The 22,835-nt window shown below is 39.4% G+C and overlaps 1 protein-coding gene across 1 annotated transcript in view; it reads right to left on the reverse strand.

Annotated features, from left to right (window-relative positions):
* Nucleotides 1–9,533: 9,533 nt before the first annotated feature.
* Nucleotides 9,534–22,835, reverse strand: part of LOC121372712 (receptor for retinol uptake stra6-like) — a 32,093-nt gene continuing 18,791 nt past the window's right edge. The window contains exons 9-16 of the mRNA XM_041499190.1: nt 19,530–19,605; nt 18,159–18,237; nt 17,086–17,134; nt 15,999–16,113; nt 15,097–15,198; nt 13,010–13,173; nt 12,390–12,590; nt 9,534–10,217 (exon numbers count right to left, since the gene is read on the reverse strand). Coding sequence (XP_041355124.1) covers nt 9,982–10,217; nt 12,390–12,590; nt 13,010–13,173; nt 15,097–15,198; nt 15,999–16,113; nt 17,086–17,134; nt 18,159–18,237; nt 19,530–19,605 — 1,022 coding nt within the window. The 3' untranslated portion in view covers nt 9,534–9,981. The remainder of the gene's footprint in view (nt 10,218–12,389; nt 12,591–13,009; nt 13,174–15,096; nt 15,199–15,998; nt 16,114–17,085; nt 17,135–18,158; nt 18,238–19,529; nt 19,606–22,835) is intronic.

Consider the following 22,835-nt stretch of genomic DNA (forward strand, 5'->3'; position numbering starts at 1 on the left):
CGTTTATAAAATTATGAAAAAAATGCATTTTGGAGTATTGCAAACACCTGGATCACCAAAACCACTTTAGGTGAACGAAAATGGATGGTTTCAATTATCAAAAAATGCCTCTAATAGTGAAAAATACGCCGCAATGTTTAAAAACTAGGGTTTGTCGCTTTAACATTTAGTTTCAAAGACACTGTTTGGGTCTGTGACCATTGCAGCATGTCTCGGTCTAACGGGACTTTTACAAGTAACGACAAAACAAATAACATGTTAATGGCATTCCTCGGTGTCTGCATATCCAGTGTGCTTCTGATCGACTCGTTGTTTTGTAGTAGATAAATCTGAACAACCAAACCGTATTCCCATATCAAACTCGTATCTCTGTACAAAGCAGAGTCGAAAGGATGTTAGGCAAAGTCGTGATTGCTTCCATGATCCACTATCAGGTGCTCGTCCTTAGGAGGACCGCCACTTCCTTAGAAGGATCGCCACTTCCTTAGTAGATCCGTAACATATTTTTTTTACTTCTATTGCACCGCCAGTAGGATGACTGCCACTCCCAAAACTGGCTTTTACCTCTCATCCATTTCGTACGTCATATATGCATGTACATGTATATATAATTATATATATAAAGATTTAAATCATTCATGACATGGAGAATAATGGTTAAATGGTTTTTTAATATATATATATATATATATATATATATATATATATATATATATATATATATATATATATATATATATATATATATATATATATACATATATATACATACATATATATATATATATATATATATATATACATATATACATATATATATACATATATACATATACATATACATATATATATATATATATATATATATATATATATTAAAAATATATATATATTAAAAAAACATACACATACATATACATGCAAGTCTGGCTTGTATGACTGTATTTCCCAACGACCAGAAACACGTTTAATATGCAGCCACTAATATTTTATGCAGAAAAATATATTTGATATGTAATTACAATCGTTAAAAAGTCTCTGTTAGTGGATAACATCTTACAAATTGCAGCAAACTCAGGAATGTCCCTTTAGGTATATTTTTTATGTCTGTGAAATAATCGATTGCAAGTCTGGCTTGTATGACTGTATTTTCCAACCATCCATTGGGTTCAGATGTCATTGTTGATCGCGAGTTGTCGAGCATTCAAGAACCATAACTCTGGATGAACTCTGTCTAAACCGGTCCTCTATGTAAACCGGACTATTTCGACGGTACGAAGTGAGTCCGGTTTAGACAGATTCCACTATATATATATATAAAATAAATGAAATGACTTTTGGGCTATTACCAAAATTAGGAAGATCAGACACATTGAATATACAAACATTGATAGTGATATTCTAAGATTTTAAATGATTTAATATGTAACATTTATAACAAAAGCAGCAAATTCAGTACTATCTGTTATATGGTCACAAAGTAGTAAGTTTGTGGTCAAGTTTCCATAACTAACATTTTGAGTTTTTTAATGTAGTTGGAATAAAGGCTGTTTTCCTTTTAATGTTTACAATAGAGTGTGTAAATGGCTACTGAAAGGAAGGTAAGCTTAGAAAGGGAAAACAATATTTATTTGTAAGGCTTTTAAACGCACAACATTTTTTTTTTTTTAGTAGTTTGAATTTTAAGTGTTAGGTGGTGATGGTGGAAATGTCCTTACTTTGAATGTTAAGAAAAATAAACAAGATAGCGTTTTTTAGTTTTTAGTTTTTCACAAGACTCATTATAGCATATGGCGAAACATTTTAGTACATAATGACTGTCTGAAATTCGATTACGGTATATTGGTAATGGTCTGACTGGAAACATCTATAAGAGCCGTTATGTGCACGGTTTTTGGCCTTGTGCAGGGGCGGGTCAAGAATTCTTATAAAGAGGGGTCTACAAAGGGCAATTTGAATTTGTCGAAAACAAAGGACCGGAGCTCCCAAATGGAACAAGATCTGGGGGAAGGGGTTGGGATCATGCTCCCCAGAAACGTTTTTAAAATAAAGATATTCCTGAGACGCGAATTAATATCGTATACTGTGTATCATGAATTTAAAAAAAAGTAATTAAAAAGGGCCTTTCAAACGGGTGGGGATGTGGTCACGGGACCCCTGTGACCCCCCCCCCCCTCCCTCTGGCTCCTCCAATGCAGCATTAAAAACCAAACAAAAAAACCCAAACTAATCTACGATTATCAATACCAACGTTTCCCTTTTTGCGCGGCGGGGTTTTTGTTAACTTCGCCCGCACCACGTCAAAAACCGCGAACATGCAACACAGTCCTTAGTTCGACATTTTCAGTCATTTTGGGTCAACGTTAGACTAGTCGTAAGTAAGACCAAACTCTTTCGGTTATTTGGGCAATGGCCAGTGTAGATTGTTAAGAGGATCAGGCCCGACTTATTAACGGTTTCTTTGTACATTACTGAACGCTGTGTATTATGGGTAAATAAACCTGTTGTTGTTGCCTTCACTGTTTTGTGTCACGACATTTGGAAGTGGGAATACGCAACTATATGAGGTAGATTTGGAAAACTGGCGGAGACAGTTGGGGAGCATCACCCCCCCCCCCCAATCACACCTCTTTTTACCCCCACCACGTTATATATTTTCCTGTCGCCACGTAATATGACTCATAGTCAATGTGGTTGTCACCACCACCACCACCACCCCCCAACCCAATGTGGTTCCTCGAATATAATATACTTGCTACGCCAGTGGTTTGAAAAAGGACAGCTTCTACAGAAAATGAGTACAGCGCTCGCTCGATGCGCGGTCGGTGTGGGATCGGTCCCCGTCGGTGGACCCATTGGGCTATTTCTCGTTCCAGCCAGTGCACCACGACTGGTATATCAAAGGCCGTGGTATGTACTACCCTGTCTGTGGGGTGGTGCATATAAAAGATCCCTTGCTGCTAATCGAAAAGAGTATCCCATGAAGTGGCGACAGCGGGTTTCCTCTCTTAATATCTGTGTGGTCCGTAACCATATGTCTGACGCCATATAACCGTAAATACAATGTGTTGAGTGCGTTATTAATAAAACATTTCTTTCTTTCTTTCTACAGAAAATGAAAACTTAAGGCATTTTAATACACAAAAAATAATCATGTTTTATTGGTGTTTAAATGATTAATAAAAAAGAAGTACGTTTTGTTGAACCCCACCTCTAGAGCACATTGATTAATTAATCATCGGCTATTGGATGTCAAACATTTGGTAATTCTGACACGTAGTTATCAGAGGAAACCCACTACATTTTTCCTAGGGATCTTTTATATGCGCTTTCCCAAAGACAGGAAAGCACATACCATAGCCTAATCAGTTGAATGGATTCACCGAGGTGTCCCACATATAGTTTTTCGGATGGTGTTTGTTTTATCCATTTCCTTGCTGAAATTGTGTGTCTAGCTTTAATATATATTATTACAGATGAAGTTTCAATTTCATAACGATTTACCCATTTGTGACAGAGTTACAAAGCCTCTGTATGACTTAGACGCGTGGAACTACATACATTTACAATGTTTAAACACCAAAGTTTATGACTTAGACGCGTGGAACTACATACATTTACAATGCTTAAACACCAAATTTTAAACCTCTGTATGACTTAGACGCGTGGAACTACATACATTTATAATACTTAAACACCAGAGTTTAAGTCTCTTTAAGACTTAGACGCGTGGAACTACATACATTTACAATGCTTAAACACCAGAGTTTAAGCCTCTTTAAGACTTAGACGCGTCTAACTACATACATTTACAATGCTTAAACACCAGAGTTTAAGTCTCTTTAAGACTTAGACGCGTGGAATTACATACATTTACAATGCTTAACCACCAGAGTTTAAGCCTCTGTATGACTTAGACGCGGGTAAATACATACATTTACAATGCTTAAACACCAGAGTTTAAGACTTTGACGCGTGGAACTACATACATTTACAATGCTTAAACACCAGAGTTTAAGACTTAGACGCGTGCAACTACATACATTTACAATGCTTAAACACCAAAGTTTAAGACTTAGACGCGTGGAACTACATACATTTACAATGCTTAAACACCAGAGTTTAAGACTTAGACGCGTGGAACTATATACATTAACAATGCTTAAACATCAGAGTTTAAGCCTCTGTATGACTTAGACGCGTGTAACTACATACATTTACAATGCTTAAACACCAGAGTTTAAGCCTCTTTAAGACTTAGACGCGTGGAACTACGTACATTTACAATGCTTAAACACCAAAGTTTAAACCTCTTTAAGACTTAGACGTGTGGAACTACATACATTTACAATGCTTAAACACCAGAGTTTAAGTCTCTTTAAGACTTAGACGCGTGGAATTACATACATTTACAATGCTTAAACACCAGAGTTTAAGCCTCTGTATGACTTAGACGCGGGTAAATACATACATTTACAATGCTTAAACACCAGAGTTTAAGACTTTGACGCGTGGAACTACATACATTTACAATGCTTAAACACCAGAGTTTAAGACTTAGACGCGTGCAACTACATACATTTACAATGCTTAAACACCAAAGTTTAAGACTTAGACGCGTGGAACTACATACATTTACAATGCTTAAACACCAGAGTTTAAGACTTAGACGCGTGGAACTATATACATTAACAATGCTTAAATACCAGAGTTTAAGCCTCTGTATGACTTAGACGCGGGTAAATACATACATTTACAATGCTTAAACACCAGAGTTTAAGACTTTGACGCGTGGAACTACATACATTTACAATGCTTAAACACCAGAGTTTAAGCCTCTTTAAGACTTAGACGCGTGCAACTACATACATTTACAATGCTTAAACACCAAAGTTTAAGACTTAGACGCGTGGAACTACATACATTTACAATGCTTAAACACCAGAGTTTAAGACTTAGACGCGTGGAACTATATACATTAACAATGCTTAAACATCAGAGTTTAAGCCTCTGTATGACTTAGACGCGTGTAACTACATACATTTACAATGCTTAAACACCAGAGTTTAAGCCTCTTTAAGACTTTGACGCGTGGAACTACATACATTTACAATGCTTAAACACCAGAGTTTAAGCCTCATTAAGACTTAGACGCGTGCAACTACATACATTTACAATGCTTAAACACCAAAGTTTAAGCCTCTTTAAGACTTAGACGCGTGGAACTACGTACATTTACAATGCTTAAACACCAAAGTTTAAACCTCTTTAAGACTTAGACGTGTGGAACTACATACATTTACAATGCTTAAACACCAAAGTTTAAGCCTCTTTAAGACTTAGACGCGTATAACTACATACATTTACAATGCTTAAACACCAGAGTTTAAGACTTTGACGCGTGGAACTACATACATTTACAATGCTTAAACACCAAAGTTTAAGATTTAGACGCGTGGAACTACGTACATTTACAATGCTTAAACACCAGAGTTTAAGCCTCTGTATGACTTAGACGCGTGTAACTACATACATTTACAATGCTTAAACACCAGAGTTTAAGACTTTGACGCGTGGAACTACATACATTTACAATGCTTAAACACCAAAGTTTAAGCCTCTTTAAGACTTAGACGCGTGGAACTACGTACATTTACAATGCTTAAACACCAGAGTTTAAGCCTCTGTATGACTTAGACGCGTGTAACTACATACATTTACAATGCTTAAACACCAGAGTTTAAGACTTTGACGCGTGGAACTACATACATTTACAATGCTTAAACACCAAAGTTTAAGCCTCTTTAAGACTTAGACGCGTGGAACTACATACATTTACAATGCTTAAACACCAGAGTTTAAGCCTCTTTAAGACTTAGACGCGTGGAACTACATATATTTACAATGCTTAAACACCAAAGTGTAAGCAAATCAGGCTTCGTAAATTCGGCCCATATTGTTTTTGTCCTACTCTATAAAAAGATAACAGTCTGGCGTATGCCCCTCCCATTACAGACTGTGCCCCTCCCCCAAACTAGAGACCACCCCACTCCCTCTTTAGATATTGTTCCTACGGGTCTGGTGATTAAAGGAACGGAAAAACCTAAACGGGTATATCCTCGAAAGAAGATTATAAAGCTGAGTAACCCATCGCCAGCTAACTATCCCGAGCCAGCACGCTGTGTGTATTACAGTACGCTACGTGTTATCGTGATGGGCAAACTCCCAACTAAGTCAGTTTTGTGCTATTTCTGTTTAGCATTAAAAATCGCACATCTTCATTGCATAGCGTTAAAAGTGCATTCTCACAGTAAAGTAAAAAAAGAAAAAAAAAAAAAAAAAGAGTTAAAGTTTGTTTAACGATACCACTAAAAGCACATTAATTTATTAATCATCGGCTATTGGATGTGAAACATTCATCGGCTATTGGATGTGAAACATTCATCGGCTATTGGATGTGAAACATTTGGTAATTCTTACAGTCTTAGAGAGGAAACCCGCAACATTTTTCCATTAGTAGCAAGGGATCTTTTATATGCACCATCCCACATACAGGATAGCACTTACCACGGACTTTGATATCCAGTCGTGGTGCACTGTCTAGAACGAGAAATAGACCAATGGGCCCACCGACGGGGATCGATCCTAGGTCGACCGCGCATTAACACTAATGCACTATTCCATTAGAACGCAAAACACCAAGGGTTTCTCGTACTATGTGTAAGCATTTTCCCCATAAACAGTACAGTACATACCACAACCTTTATGTTGGTAAAACGATCCCTTCGGGAGTCGAGAGAAACTACGTTAAGGCAACACCACACGATACGACTGTCACGTACGAGAATATTCATGAGAATAACCGATTGTGACTTGTATCGTGTGACGACACCTTTAGTATACAAAAAGATGCCAAAGAACTGGCGATGAATTGGCATATAACTCTTTATTGTGAATAATGTTACTGCTATAAAACATATTATTACGTTTTAAACACACGGCAAATCGCAAACATTTCTTTCTTAAATTACTAAATAAATATATATATTGTAACAACTTACTATCAGATTGCTATATTTTTGATACAGGAATGAGTTGCGGTTCCAAAACTGAATACATGGGAGAGACAAACAGCATTCAAATTATTATTTTATGTTTAATGGGTGTCGTGAAATCTATTAAGCCAAAAAAACCCCAACAAAACAAAAAAATCGGTCTCTGGTTAGACCAAAGTTCCAGGGTCCCTTTCAACAAAGCGATCTTAGCCCTAAGATTACCTTAAGCGCATATCTACCCTATGCACTTAAGTTGATCTTAGGGTTAAGATCGCTTCGTGCAACGGGGCCCAGAACTGATGCGGCGATGCGACTTTTTCTCTCTTGTTTTTTCTTCCTCTTGTTTTTGGTATTTCAAAAAGCATGGATTGCACAGAAAAGGTGGGTATATTTGATACCGAAATAATGGGCATATTTAAATTGAACTCAGAATGCACGTCCTAGTTCATGCGCGATGGCATTTTGGTTCCAAACGTGGTTTTATGTCATATGAAGAAAAATCGGGGGGGGGGGGGGGGGGGGGGAAATCGATGTCATACCGCAAGAAATTAACCAAAAAACAACAAACAAGGTTTACGCGCGAGTCAACATTGACCGCGCGCTACCAGAGACCAAAACAATTATTTTGTTTGGCATAAGCTATGCATACTTGGTTTAAATACCCTCCTAGTCACATTCCAGCAAAATGGATCAATTTTGAAAGAGCAATAACAATGAAATACATTTTAAATAAATGTGTTTATTCTCATTAACATCAATTTGCAACGCCATTATATATAATATATATGTCATATAATCTGATATATACAGAGATTGCAGCTTCAAGTAAAAATGATGAATGGATGGATGGAAGGATGGATGAATTAATTATCACGACTGGCCTCGGTGTTGTCGTGGTTAAGCTATCGGACATAAGGTTGGTAGATACAGGGTTCGCAGCGCGGTACCGGCTCCCACCCAGAGCGAGTTTTAACGACTCAGTGGGTAGGTGTAAGAACACTACACCCTCTTCTCTCTAACTAACCACTAACAACTAACATCTAACCCACTGTCCCGGACAGACAGCCCAGATAGCTAAGGTGTGTGCCCAGGACTGCGTGCTTGAACCTTAACTGGATATAAGAACGAAAATAAGTTGAAATGAAAATGAACATGAAAATGATCACGAATGAATATATGGATGAATGGTTGGATGGACGGATTAATGTTTAATGGAAAGATGGATGGATGGACGAATGAATGTTTTACAACTTCCAGCACTAATGAATGCACTAGTAACTACGTACTACATAAAACACGACTGAGGTATTCAACGTATCACACAAATTAGTCATGGTAAATAACTGGCTGATTCAAGCCGCAGTTCCGCTTCCCACATGCTGTAACATCAACACAACACAAACACAACAGCAGTTTTAATAAACTCGAGTGTTTTTCTTATTCGATTGCGTCAACGTACACCACAAGTCTTGTCGCAATTTGATTTTTATTTTGGTGTTTTGTGTGTGTGTGTATGTGTGTGTGTGTGTGCGTGCGTGTTATGTGTATGTGTGTGTGCGTGTTGTGTGTGTGTGTGCGTGTTGTGTGTGTGTGCGTGTTATGTGTGTGTGCTGTGTGTGTGTGCATGTTATGTTGTGTGTGCGTGTTCGTGTGTGTGCGTGTTTGTGTGCGTGCGTGTTGTGTGTGTGTGTGTGCGTGCGTTATGTGTGTGTGTGTGTGTGTGTGTTTTGTACGTGTTCTGTGTGTTGTGTGCGCGCGTTTTATGCGTGTGTTTTGTGCATGTTATGTGTGTGTGCGTGCGTGCGTGTTTGTGTGTACATAACCCGTACAAACACTTCGGAAGCATTATGTTTTTCACCTGAGATGGAGTTTACAAGCACAAGCAGCATACATAGAAGACTGGCACACAGTGCATAATATCATTATATTACATTACATTAATATACACAGCAGCTTTATGTACTACTAGCATGTGTCTCAATATCAAAGAGCAATATATTCCTAAACCCTTGTTTGTATGTCTAATGTCGTTGTTAAAACATGTAAATATATAATGTGAGCTAAAATGTATAAATGTATAATGAAATGATAGGTTAAATAATAATAATAATAATTTATTAAAAAATCAAACTTAGCAAAACCAACTTAATAATATTAAAAGGTGGATACACACTGAGCTATTTGGTCTCACATCTGTGCAATGATACTGTGGACGTGGGTGTGGGTAATTTTTGGTATTCTTCCATCAGAGAACTGTTCAAGCACGCCTGTCGTGGACACAGCCTCTGACTTGTTTCCAACACAAATTATTCTCTGTGTGTGTGTGTCTCTCTCTCTCTCTCTCTCTCTCTCTCTCTCTCTCTCTCTCTCTCTCTCTCTCTCTCTCTCTCTCTCTCTCTCTCTCTCTCTCTCTCTCTCTCTCTCTCTCTCTCTCTCGTGTGTGTGTCTCTCTCTCTCTCTCTCTCTCTCTCTCTCTCTCTCTCTCTCTCTCTCTCTCTCTCTCTCTCTCTCTCTCTCTCTCACTCTCTCTCTCACTCTCTCTCTGTGTTTCTGTCTGTCTGTCTGTCTCTCTCTGTCTCTCACTCCCCCCTCGATCTCGTGATGGTGGTGGGATTGATCGACAAGCTGAAGCCTAAATTAGGACCTCATTTTGCCAGAGAATTCTGTCCAAGATAATAATGGGATTCTATTATCACTACCCCAATGTACAGGCACGTATTAGGGTAGGGTGGTGGTGGGGAAGCATTCGAGGAACACACATACCCCATCCCCTAAAGCAAATTTTCTTCTTTTTGTTTTAGCAATATATTTTTCCGGAGAAGCATTACTCGAGCCCCTATCAACAAACGTCGTTCGCCGGTCTTGACCCCCGCCCCCGCTTCCTACAACACCCCCACCCCTGCTAAATTTCCTGCTCAGGCGTCTGTTAGAGATGTGTTGATTCAGTTATGTTTAGTTTCCTTTTGATAGCATCAATGTCAATCGTTAGGTCGTCACTCACAGGAATAGCCACGCCCTCCTGCCGAGCCAGCTTCAGGACCTGCATATATCCCTTCCTGTAGAAGCGGAGTTCTGGGTTGTTTATCAACGTATAAGCCAACCACCATTTGAAACATGCCGCGTAACGCCTACGCCATTGTTCTGTCGTCTGAGATTCTTTTTCTGCAAATAAAAAAACAAAACGGATGACAAACAAGAAAAATGGAAAGAACACATTAATCGAAAAAAAAAAAAACGTTTAAAAAAGAAAGAATGGTTAGAAAAAAGAAAAAGAAAAAAAAAGAAGAATAAAATCGTCGGAAAACATACATTTGAAGAAAAAAAATATCGAAAAAGAAAAATTTGAAAGAAAACGTTGCTTGGAAACCAATTTGAAGGCATTATTATCATCCAAAGCCAGATTTAAAAGAAATTTAAACGTCTTTTCTAGCTACATGTTATTCATGGTGCATTCGCGTGGGTACATTTTACACGTCATGAAACAATCACTTTCGATAGCGTTAATTTCATTGGATGGTGTAGCTTTGGTGTCCGGGTTATCACTGTGGAGAAGTCAACAGAACTTAGTAGCTGCGATATGAATTGCCGTAGGTCAGGGCTTCACCTTGTTAATGAACTCTATTAACGTGTCTCTATCCAATACAAGTTCAGGCACGTCCACCTTGGCCCAACCTCTGGGTATGCTTATTCCGAGACAGGAAGAGGCGAGGTGAAGTTTGAGGTGGGCGGAATTTGGAATACCAAATTAGAAGCTATAGAACCTAAAACCAAAAAGTTAACTCATTGCGAATTCTACTAATGTCTGGAATTTAAAACCAAACAGAAACTTTTGATTGTTCGACCAAAACGAATTCGGGCAATTTTGACAGGCTGTCAGAGAAAAGTGTGTTGTACTATTTATAAAACTCTAAACATAAGAATTTTGATCGCAAGCCACCATCCTGCATTGTCGTCAAAAGACGTCCTGTACGAAATGGGTTTCGATGGCGGTACGATTCCATGGGGTACTCTCCCTCCCTGGTCTGCATGGGATGTAGATCTTCAACGCTCTCAACATCGCCGATGATGTGTCGGTGGACGCACGGCGACAACGATGACTTAGCAATGTTCGATGGATTTCCTTTCGGAAGGTGAGCCTGCGCAGTTGATGTTTGAATTGACCCCCGAGTACAGCGCTCGCTCGATGCGCGGTCGGTGTGGGATCGATCCCCGTTGGTGGGCCCATCGGGTTATTTCTCGTTCCAGCCAGTGCACCACGACTGGTATGTCAAAGGCCGTGGTATGTGCTACCCTGTCTCTGGGATGGTGCATATAAAAGATCCCTTGCTGCTTATCGAAAAGAGTAGCCCCCCCCCCCCCACACACACACACACACACACATACGCGCGCGCTTGATTACATAATTTACTAGTTTAAAAATTCTGTAGGTTGGTTCAAGATTGCTATAGGTGAATATTTTGTCTACGGCAAAAACATTTCAAAACTGCCATAGGTGAACATTATTTTTGCCTACAGAAAAAGAAAAAAAAACCTTTCAAAATTGTCGAAACAGAACACCGTGTGAGATCTGTGATATCATATGGCGGTCTTTCACACACGTGGTACATCAGATGATTGTTTTTTTTCCACGGCGATGACCCAGATGCCACATGCACATTATCCAATGAAACTAATGCTAGGGTTCAGACTGTCAACTGCCTGCAGAAAATTTCACCAAAACTCCCGACTTACGACGGGTGCGTTAAGATTAACAACTAATGGGTTATACGACGAGGATCGAGTTGTAAGAGCGCTCAGACTACCAACTGGACAGTCGTAGAAGTCGTAACAGCAGAAAGTTGGCCAACTTTCTGTTTGCAGTTGGGAGTCTGATCCTGGCATAGTGTGACATATATGTTAACCTGAGACCAATTGCTAATCTAAGTTGTGGTGTAGTGGTCTTAGCCATCGGACATAAAGTTGGTAGGTACTGGGATCGAAAACAACTCTTTTTACATTTAATAAAAGTCATCTCAAGTTAAAGTTTGTTTTGTTTAACCACTAGAGCATATTGATTTATTAATCATCGGCTATTGGATATCAAACATCTGGTAATTTTGACATATAGTCTTAGAGAGGAAACCCGCTACCTTGTTTTTATTAGTAGCAAGAGATCTTTCGTATGCACCACCCCACAGACAAGATAGCACATACCATGGCCTTTGGTATCCCAGTCGTAGTGCACTGGTTGGGACCCACCGACGCGGATCGATCCCACACTGTGCCACCTGGCTACGTCCCGCCTTAAAGATATCTAACGACAACTCGTGTATTTGTATTCTCTATGTAACTAACCTTTACTGGCATTTCCATTCGCTAACTCGTTTAATCCAAGGGATACAACTCCATTGTGGATTTCCTTCATCTCCATGTCGACGGTAGTGCTGTGGCGGTATTCACTGTTAAGGTTCATCTTCATCAGGCGGATGAATACAAACATCACGGGGTGGGTGTGAGCATTCTCAACATGCAAATAGCCAACGTACGCAGCAAAACCTGGGAGAAGAATTATATACCTTTATTGTTTGTTTGTGTTGTTTTGGGCCTAAAATGTTCACCGAAGGGCCTGGTGGCAAATATCCATATAGTAATTGGAGTCAAGGGCGGATCCAGAAAATCCATTTAGGGGAGGCTCCAATGACATGAGGCGGAATCCCAAGGGAACTTTAGGGGGAGGTTTGGAGGGGGATGAAAATTAATATATAATAAAATTATAATTGTCGCAAAATGTAGAAGGGCCCGGGCCACTGCCCCACCCCCACCTCATCCCCCTAGATCCGCCTCTGGGAGTGAAATATCAAAGTTACAGTTTTATATTCAGTCGGATTATCTGGGGTAATTTCTTCCCCTTTTTTTTTGGGGGGGGGGGGGGGGGTAACAGGGCACCCGGTATATATCTTCAATGTGGCTGGTACCTGGATCGAAGAACTGGAATCGTTGAGGCAGGACGCTGATGTCGAGTCTGGACATGAACAGGGCGCCCACCACGATGGACTTGAGGATCCTCAGCAGACAGGAGACGAGACCCAGGAAGACGTTGAAGAAAAACATGAAGTACGTAAACGTGTACAGCAGTCTCCTACAATGGACAAGTCGTATACAATGTAGGCGCGGGTCCACGGAGTGGTGGGGGAGGTGCGAGCCCCTTTTCTCACCGATGTATACCCCCCCCAAAAAAAAAAAAAAAAAAAAAAAAAAAAAAAAAACATACCCCAAAAACCAATAATGAAAGCCTGCCCAAACACCTCTTACCATGTCCGCTTTCGCTCCCTCCTCCCCCCACCCACCCCCCACCCCCCACCCCCCACACACACACATTCACAAAGCTCTGGATTCACGCTTGCATTTATACGTATTTGTATTATTAAAGGGACTTTAGTTGCTGCCATTGTAGGCCGAACACAAGTTTTGGACTAACAGAGCCCTTTCAACTATAAACATTTATTTTTCGCATTCAGTGTCTCTATGTTTTTCAGTCGTTCTGATGTTATTATTTCGTATGTAGAAAAAAATTAAACAGGCGTTGATAGCGAAACACACGGATTTATTAAAGCTGTAGTTCAGTTTGTATTTTGCATTAGTAAATGACGTCATAACAGTAAGCCGCGATTGTTGACCGGACGCTCTGATCGGACCAACGCAAGTCATGGTCGAAGGTTTTTACGTGCACATTCAGAGCAAGCTGTTGTAGAGCACGCCTGTCATGGGTGGGGGTGTCGACTTACCGCCGGCTCCTCCGTCCAGATTGTGGGTGGGGTGAAAAATGGGTACAAGCAACCCGAAAAGGGTTGGTAGCGGACGGGGTTTGGTTTTGGTGCTATTGAATGTCCCGTAGGATTAGGTCCAGAAAGAAAAATGTTGCAGAATTTCGCGAGGCAAATTTGACGCATACTTTGGAACGGTTCATCGATAAACTAGATACTCATATTGGTCCGACTGCTGCTTCTAATGCTTGCGTTGTGGGGTATTTCATCGGAGCACGCATCGCACGCATTCAGTCTAGACGCTATTATTGAAACTAATGTATTTGAAATTGTTTTCGGGAACCGCACGCACGCGCCGCATTATGTGAGCCTTCAGTGACCAATTATGCTGTGTTCCAGTCGTTTCGTGTTTATCGACCACTAAAAGGTAAAAGTTATCGTGACACACGAATGACAAAGATAATTGATGATAAGTTTTTACTGCCGTGTATGAAACGTTATAACATAGAAAGAGAAATGCCCGAAGGTATGGACACGAGCAATAGCCCATGAAAAGGGCGCACCTGCCATTTTCAAATGAGCCACATCACTAGAGGGGGGGGGGGGGGGGGGGGTCCAGAGCGAAGTTCACACAGTCAGTAGCGAGTGTGTCTACCGAGAGCATTGATACCTGTCTGGCACCGTCGTCTCATTGAGGCCACTAAACGCTGGAGAAAGGGATGGTACGGGCTGTGAGGGTTGCTGGCTATAAACGGTTTCGCAGATGCGTGGTTCGGATCCGTGTGTCTTGGCGAGGGGTTGTCACGGGTGTTCGGCCGCTACGGGGACTGTCCCTAACCTGGTTGTTTTGTTGATATCGTTGCCATACGTGCAATATGGTGTTTCTGTGGACATTGAATTGACGTGCGACGTGAAGCTGCGAGTTCCCAGATTCAAGCATCCCTATGACTCGCCATCTGTCATTTTCACTGAGGCGTGACATGACGAAATTGCATCAAACATTTCACTAATGGTGTTTTTCTCACTTCTGGACTTCTGAAGGCTGCACAAAGTGGCAATGATTTGCGACTGAATGTCTGGCCTTTTATGGTGAACAATGGACAGGATTTCTCCCGAATATTTCATGTTTCTTGCACAAAGCATGCGATCGCTACAACAACTGCTTGGTTGCATTTCTTTGAGCTGTTTCATGCACATTTTCTCTGGTTTAGATCCAAAAATCCATTCACAAATTTATTACTCCAAACAATCCATGTCACAATAACTTTTGCCTTTGAGTATATAAACAAAGTGACTACCTGTTATCAAGACGCAGTCGCTGACCTTTGTCCTGAAGGAAGAAGAACTTGGACAGGAGAATTTGAAAAATATTTAGCAAGATCGTCAGAAGTAAAGCCGGCCTGAAAATAAAAATGTATTTTAGTAAAACAAAAATAGGCTTTCAAAGCTGGATGTCTTTGAGGAATGCCTATCCATCATTCTTAAAGCCACGGTTTCACGGAATTTACCTTACAAAATGGCCAACCAAAATATTAGCCTAAAATATAGGCCTACACATTTAATTTGGTGAAAAATAACTTGATTCAAACAGTAATATATTATACACCTGGACATTTATTAAGCACCATCTGAATTAAACTATACGTTCTGACGTGGTTTAAACATGGTGTTAAAATGTTTATATATTCTGTATTTACCGTATTTATCTGTATTTATCAATGTGGTTTCAGCTTCTTAGTGTTACTTGCAATCAGTCTTTTTCAAGCGACACACACACACACAACACACACACACACACACACACACAGAGAGAGAGAGAGAGAGACAGAGAGACACAGACAGACAGAAACACAGAGAGAGAGAGAGAGAGAGAGAGAGAGAGAGAGAGAGAGAGAGAGAGAGGAGAAGAGAGAGAGAGAGAGGAGGAGAGAGACGAGAGAGAGGAGAGACAGAACAGACAGACAAAGACAGACAGGACCGATAGAGAACACACAGAGAGAGAGAGAGGAGAGGAGAGAGAGAGAGGAGAGAGAGAGAAGAGAGAGAGAGAGACAGAGACAGAGAGACAGAAAAAACCCTGAAAAAACCATAGAAAGACAAACAGGGAGAGACAGGCAGAGACTGTGAGAGACTGAGAGGAAGACAGATAAAAGGAGAGTGAGAGAGAGAAAGAAGAAGCAATGGTAAATCATGAACACACCATAAATCTGAGATCTTCTTAACGAACCAGTCTCTCATTCCGTAGCGGCTCAGAATACTGACCGTGGATATCGCAAGAGTTAAAATGAGGAAAATCACCGACTGTATTATGAAACCTGGACAAACAAATAACAATTAAAAATAACTCGTTCTATCCCAGAAACATGCAGCTGACCAAGACAGCACACCTACCCACTTCCCTTCCCATGTTCTAAAAGACATAAAGTAAATATATTTGTTAAACACACCACTGAAGCACATTGATTAATTAAAGGGACATTCCTGAGTTTGCTGCAATTTTAAAGATGTTTTCAACTAACAGAGACTTTTTAGCGATTGTAATTACATATCAAATATATTTTTTCTGCATAAAATATTAGTGGCAGTATATTAAACGTGTTTCTGATCGTTCTACTATTTGTACTAGTTTAAATTTCATTTTATTTCCTAAATATTAAGACGGCCAGAAACACATAGAATATATAGACACTGATATTCTAAAGAAGAAAATATATTTAATATGTAAGTTTAATCGTAGAAATATTTTATTTTTTGGAAACATCTTATAATGCAGCAAACTCAGGAATGTCCCTTTAATCATCTGCAATTGGTTCTGACATATAGTCGCAACATTTATCCTTTAGCTTCAAAGATAGTGGTTTATTCTATGCGTCTCTCTATCTAGTGCCTCGACTATAGGAGGACTGCCACTCTCTAGGAGATGCTTTATTAAACAATACATCTGTCCTGCACCACACTCCCAGACTAGTTAGCTAAATCAAACCTAGCACACAGGACAGCGGTTATTGGAATAAATGTAGCTGTGATGACATGCACTCATGAATCACTGTTAAAACGGATGATATCAGTTACTCTTTCCCAGTCTTGGAGGCACTGGTTGGAATGGGGAAAACAATCAAAGAATGGATCCATCGATATGGTTCGATCCTCCGACCAAAAGCATTTAAGGCGAGCGCGCTACCAACTGAGCTAGATTCAAAACATTAACACATGAACAAAATGAAATGAAATCTTAAAATCATCAAAGTTAAAGAAAACAACTATTTATAAGCATGACCTAAACTTACCCCACACAATATAGCCTACTTGGTATCCAGCATATCGAATGAAGCCAACCTGAAACACAATAACATATATATGATGTCCAATCGTCCGTCTAGCTCTCTTACGACCGGCCTCGGTGGCGTCGTGGTTAGGCCATCGGTCTACAGACTGGTAGGTACTGGGTTCGGATCCCAGACGAGGCATGGGATTTTTAATCCAGATACCGACTCCAAACCCTGAGCGAGTGCTCCGCAAGGCTCAATGGGTAGGTGTAAACCACTTGCACCGACCAGTGATCCATAACTGATTCAACAAAGGCCATGGTTTGTGATATCCTGCCTGTGGGAAGCGCAAATAAAGGATCCCTTGCTGCTAATCGGAAAGAGTAGCCCATGTACTGGCGACAGCGGGTTTCCTCTCAAAATCTGTGTGGTCCTTGACCCTATGTCTGACGCCATATAACCGTAAATAAAATATGTTGAGTGCGTCGTTAAATAAAACATTTCTTTCTTTGCTTTCTTTCTCACTAAACATAAACAGTGCCTTTCTCAATAATTCTGGGCAAAAATAGACAGTTAATAGAAAAGGTACGTCGTATACCTATCAAAACAACAGACATCCCATCACCACCACGCCACCAAATAATTACTGGTTGAAATAATCTACACAATAATCTTTTCATTCCAAAACAACAACTAATAAATAGCTTCGACCAATATGTAACTTTGATACAACCCCTTTTAGCTCTGTCATACATAATGTTTGCATGGAATATGCTTGATAATTGTTACAAAAATTGTTATCCATCCTCAAAACCATATATCTGCACAATGCAGAGTCGAATGGATATTTGTCAAGATAGTGGTTTATTCCATGCGTCTCTATCTAGTGCCTCGTCTATAGGAGGACTGCCACTCCCTAGGAGATCCTTTATTAAACAATACATGTTTACTGCACCTCTTAAAGATGACTGCCACTCCCAGACTAGTTGACTAAATCAAACCTAGCACACAGGACAGAGCTTATTGGAATAAATACAGCTGTGATGACATGCACTCATGAATCACTGTTAAAACGGATGATATCATCTACGAACCATATGAGCTGCGTTACTTCGTGCATCTATGCCCGGGATGACGCTGTGGTCACCTCGGAATAAAGCTTTCAGATTGGCTCTGAAATAATAATTAAAAAAACCTAACATCAAAACATTATTATAGCAAAATAAAAATTTAAAAAACATTTTTATAGCAAAATGTAAAAGTTTCAACACTTAATTCGTTGTTAGCAATACCTCTACTGAAATTTAATTACTGCTGTGTGTGATTCATTTCATTTCAACATATTTTCGTGCTTATATCCAATTAAGGTTCAATCACGCTGTCCTGGGCACACACCTCAGCTATCTGGGCTGTCTGTCCAGGACAGTGGGTTGATTGTTAATTGTTAGTGGTTAGTGAGAGAGAAGAGGGTGTAGTGGTCTCACACCTACCCGCTGAGTCGTTAAAACTCACTCTTGGTGGGAGCCGGTACCGGGCTGTGAACCTTGTACCTACCAGCCTTTAGACCGATTGCTTAACCACGACGCCGCCGAGGCCGGTGTATGATTCATGTTAAAAAAAAGTTTGTTTTGTTTAACGACATCATTAGAGCACATTAATTGATTAATCATCAGCTATTGGATGTCAAACATTTGGTAATTACGACTAGCAGTCATCAGAAGAAACCCGCTACATTTTTCGTAATGCAGCAAGGGATCTTTTATATGCACTTTCGCACAGACAGGAAAGCATATACCACGGCCTTTCACCAGTTGTGGTGTACTGGTTGGAACGAGAAAAAAAAACCCAATCAGTTGAATGGATCCACTGAGGTGATTCGATCCTGCGACGCAAGCACCTGAGGCGAGCACTCAACCGACTGATTTAAATCTAGATTCAAGTTAACGTGAATTCTTTAAAGAATTGAGTATGTATCATACATATATATATTGTTCAAGGTCCTGTTTTACGAAGCGATCAGATCACCTTAAGTGTATAATGTAGTTATACATTAAGGTGATCTTAGCGCCAAGATCACTTCGTAAAACAGTGCCCAACTTGGTCACTTTGACAGTTTTTAGCTAGCATCACATTTTCTAAGTAATTCACAAACAGAAAAAAAAAACATTGGCGAGAACCAATAACTTTCGTCGTGGACTCAAGTGTAATATATAAACCAACGTTATACAAGACATACAGTATGATACTATACAGTACAAATGATACGATATTATACTATACAAATAATATTATACAATACAAATACAAAAATATTATAAAATAAAATATGTAAATATAAATAATACATTATTATAAAACACAATATTATACAATACGAAAATACAATATTATGCAATACAAAAAATACAATATTATGCAATACAAATAACACAATATCACACCATACAATATCATACAATACACACCTGTAGGATGACAGCATATAAACGATCATTAGAAGACCAATGGCACAAGCAAGACTTAAAGACAGAAACATACTGACTGAAAATATAAAAATCATAGCAATAAATACCGCTTTAAAGGCATATTGTCACAGACCACTGACCTATTTAATGGTCTAACAAAGTATTAATGAACAAAAATCATTTGATTTGTCCCTAAATGTACTTTATTCAACCGTCTTCATAACCACCATACTCCATTTATTAATGATATTTTGTAAAAATAATTGAATTATGGCAATGGTCCATAATTCAAAAACTACAACTGTCTAGAGGGTTGACCTAGATTTCACTCCATCATGGTTTCCAACAATTAATGTAATTTGTATTTATTATCCATTTTTAGAGAAATAAGGTCCTTAAATCCGTGACAGTAAGCCTTTAAAATTATTATATAGATCTGTTGCAGTAAAACTCCACTGTTTAACCACATGTCAGTCTTATAACTGGTCTTAAGGGGAAATTCCTGAGTTTGCTGCAATTTTTATTGACTAACAGAGACTTTTTTAACGATTGTAATTACATATCAAATATATTTTTCTGCTTAAAATATTAGTGGCTGTATATTAAACGTGTTTCTGATCGTTCTAACATTTGTACTAGGTTAAATTTTATTTTATTTCCTATTATTACGCAATTATTTGAAGACAAAATCCATTTTGGGCTTCTTACAAATATTAAGACAACCAGAAACACATTGAATACACAGACACTGATATATTCTAAACCAGAAAATATATTTAATATGTAAGTTTAATCGTAGAAATATTTTATTAGTCGGAAACATCTTACAATGCAGTAAACTCAGGAATGTCCCTTTAATTGAGAAGTGGTCCTAATCATGCATTACCAGTGTTGATAATGGTTATTGTTTAGAACATATTTAACTTGTATTTTATTCTCCAAGTTTGTCTGTGATACTGTTTCGATTTAGGGGCGGGATTTAGTTCAGTCGGTTGAGTGCTCGCCTGAGGTGCTTGCGTCGCAGGATCGAACCAGTGGATCCATTCAACTGATTGGGGGTTTTCTCGTTCCAACCAGTGCACCACAACTGGTCAAAGCCCGTGGTATGCGCTTTCATGTCTGTTGGAAAATGCATATAAAAGATCCCTTGCTGCATTAAGAAAAACGTAGCGGGTTTCCTCTAATGACTACGAGTCAGAATTACCAAATGTTTGACATCCAATAGCTGATGATTAATTAATCAATGTGCTCCAGTGGTGTCGTTAAACAAAACAAACTTTTTGTTTAACTGTTTCGATTTACGGCTCTTCCCTATTCGATCACATTGGCAGTGGTGCGGGTGTCCGTTAGCCCAATGGTAAAGCGCTCGCCTGACGCCCGGTCGGTCTAGGATCGATCCACGTTTAGCCAATGTATCACGACTTGTATATTAAAGGCCGTTGTATTTGCTATCCTGTCTGTAGAATAGTGCATATCCCTTGCTACTAATGGAAAAAAAATGTAGCAGGTTTCCTCTCTAAGACTATATATCAGAATTACCAAATGTTTGACATGCAATAGCCGATGATTAATAAATCAATGTGCTCTAGTGGTGTCGTTAAACAAAGACAAAAACTTTGTGGCGAGGCTTAATTACGTATTTTTATGCCCGGTAGCAGGGTTCTGCCCAGGATTTCTTGAGTGGTGGCAAGTTTTTCCCCACTGGATTTGGCAGCAAAAGACGGATGTGCGGGGGTCTGGGTGCCCTCCCCCCGGAAATGGTTTCAATGCAGGCCCTCAGATGCGATCTGAGCAACTCATAAGGCCCCTAATACACTTTAAAATCTTGTGAAATTTTTTTCAGATTTTTAATGTAATTTTTTTCTATTTTCCTCTGATCTTTGTAATAACACCATATGATATATGACATCAACCCGCTTATAAATAATATGTTTGTTTGTTTTATTTTGTGTGCTGATATGCTCAACCAAATACATGTATTAACAGAATAAAGAACAATAATAAAAAAAAGAAAAAAAAGAAACTAGATCTATAGATCGAACTAAAATCTCGCGGCTTGTTAACTATTATCTGATATTCGTATACAGTCCGCGGTTTCGACATAGTCGCGATGATCTAAATTTAGAAAACAAACACGCTACATCAGTCAGACTAGTTTTGACACTAAGTTACATTAAACGTATTTGATAAGGTTGGAAACCAGTTAAACCGCTTGGGGGGCATACTTTTAGTACGTACGCATTTTGGGGGGGTGGGGGGGTTGAAAATTTAAGAGCCATTTTGCGTACGCTTGCGTACGACGGGGGGGGGGGTTAGGGTAAAATTTAAATATATATATATAGTTAATTTGATTATTTACTGACGTTCTAGATCGTCGGCGCCTGTTTTGTTCGCCATACTAACCCTTTGCGTCATTCCACTGCATGACCTTTGTGTCATTTGACGCACGCATGCATGGCCAAGAAAATGGCCTCTGGTGGTGATAATTATGACAAATATTCCCAACTTTTGAAATGTATTAAATGTGTAAACCCAACCAAGAAGGCGGGCGAGGTTCAGGAACTTGCCGCGGTGTACCTTGGGAGGCATTGGATGAATAACACTACAAATTTTCTCATTGATCTAGGCAGTCCTATTGTTTATCCATATTTTGTTGTCATGTGCCCCAAAAAGTTGTACCTACTGGTACTAAGTTCCGACTTTTAGGTTTATAGTTCCGAGTTAGTTTCCAGTTTTATAGTTTTGTGATTAAATCATTAAACATGATTTGAATTTTTTTGTAATTAAAACAGAGCAGACGTTCCGGTTTATAATACATTTAGAAACATTTTATTCGTCGTCAAGCGTTGTTTAATACATTTGTACAATGAGCAGTATTCATTAATTATAGTATACCATGATGACATCGACGGTGGCATTGTCTACATTTACTGGTACTGACTGACGATCTTTTGCGTATGTACGCAAGGGGGGGGGGGGGGTATGGGCACTGGCGTACGCATGCGTACGGGGGGGGGGTGTGTGCAAAAAATCGGAAAATTGTGCGTACGTACTAAATGGATGACCCCTTGGCTATTTTCGTTTTGAACTTTGTAATCGTTAGGTTCTTATGAATTAAAAAAAATATATATATAACATCGATTGACATCGGAAATATTTTCCGTCAACCATGACGCACACAGATTTTATTTGGGAGTATTTTAGGTAAATATTGCGTCAATTACGCAGGATTTCTGTGTCATGTGGATGAAGCGCAGCAGTCAAGCAGACGACAGACGATACGTCTCAGTGGTGGGCTCAATTCCA

Source organism: Gigantopelta aegis, chromosome 1, assembly GCF_016097555.1.
Source record: "Gigantopelta aegis isolate Gae_Host chromosome 1, Gae_host_genome, whole genome shotgun sequence".
Classification (NCBI taxonomy): domain Eukaryota; kingdom Metazoa; phylum Mollusca; class Gastropoda; order Neomphalida; family Peltospiridae; genus Gigantopelta; species Gigantopelta aegis.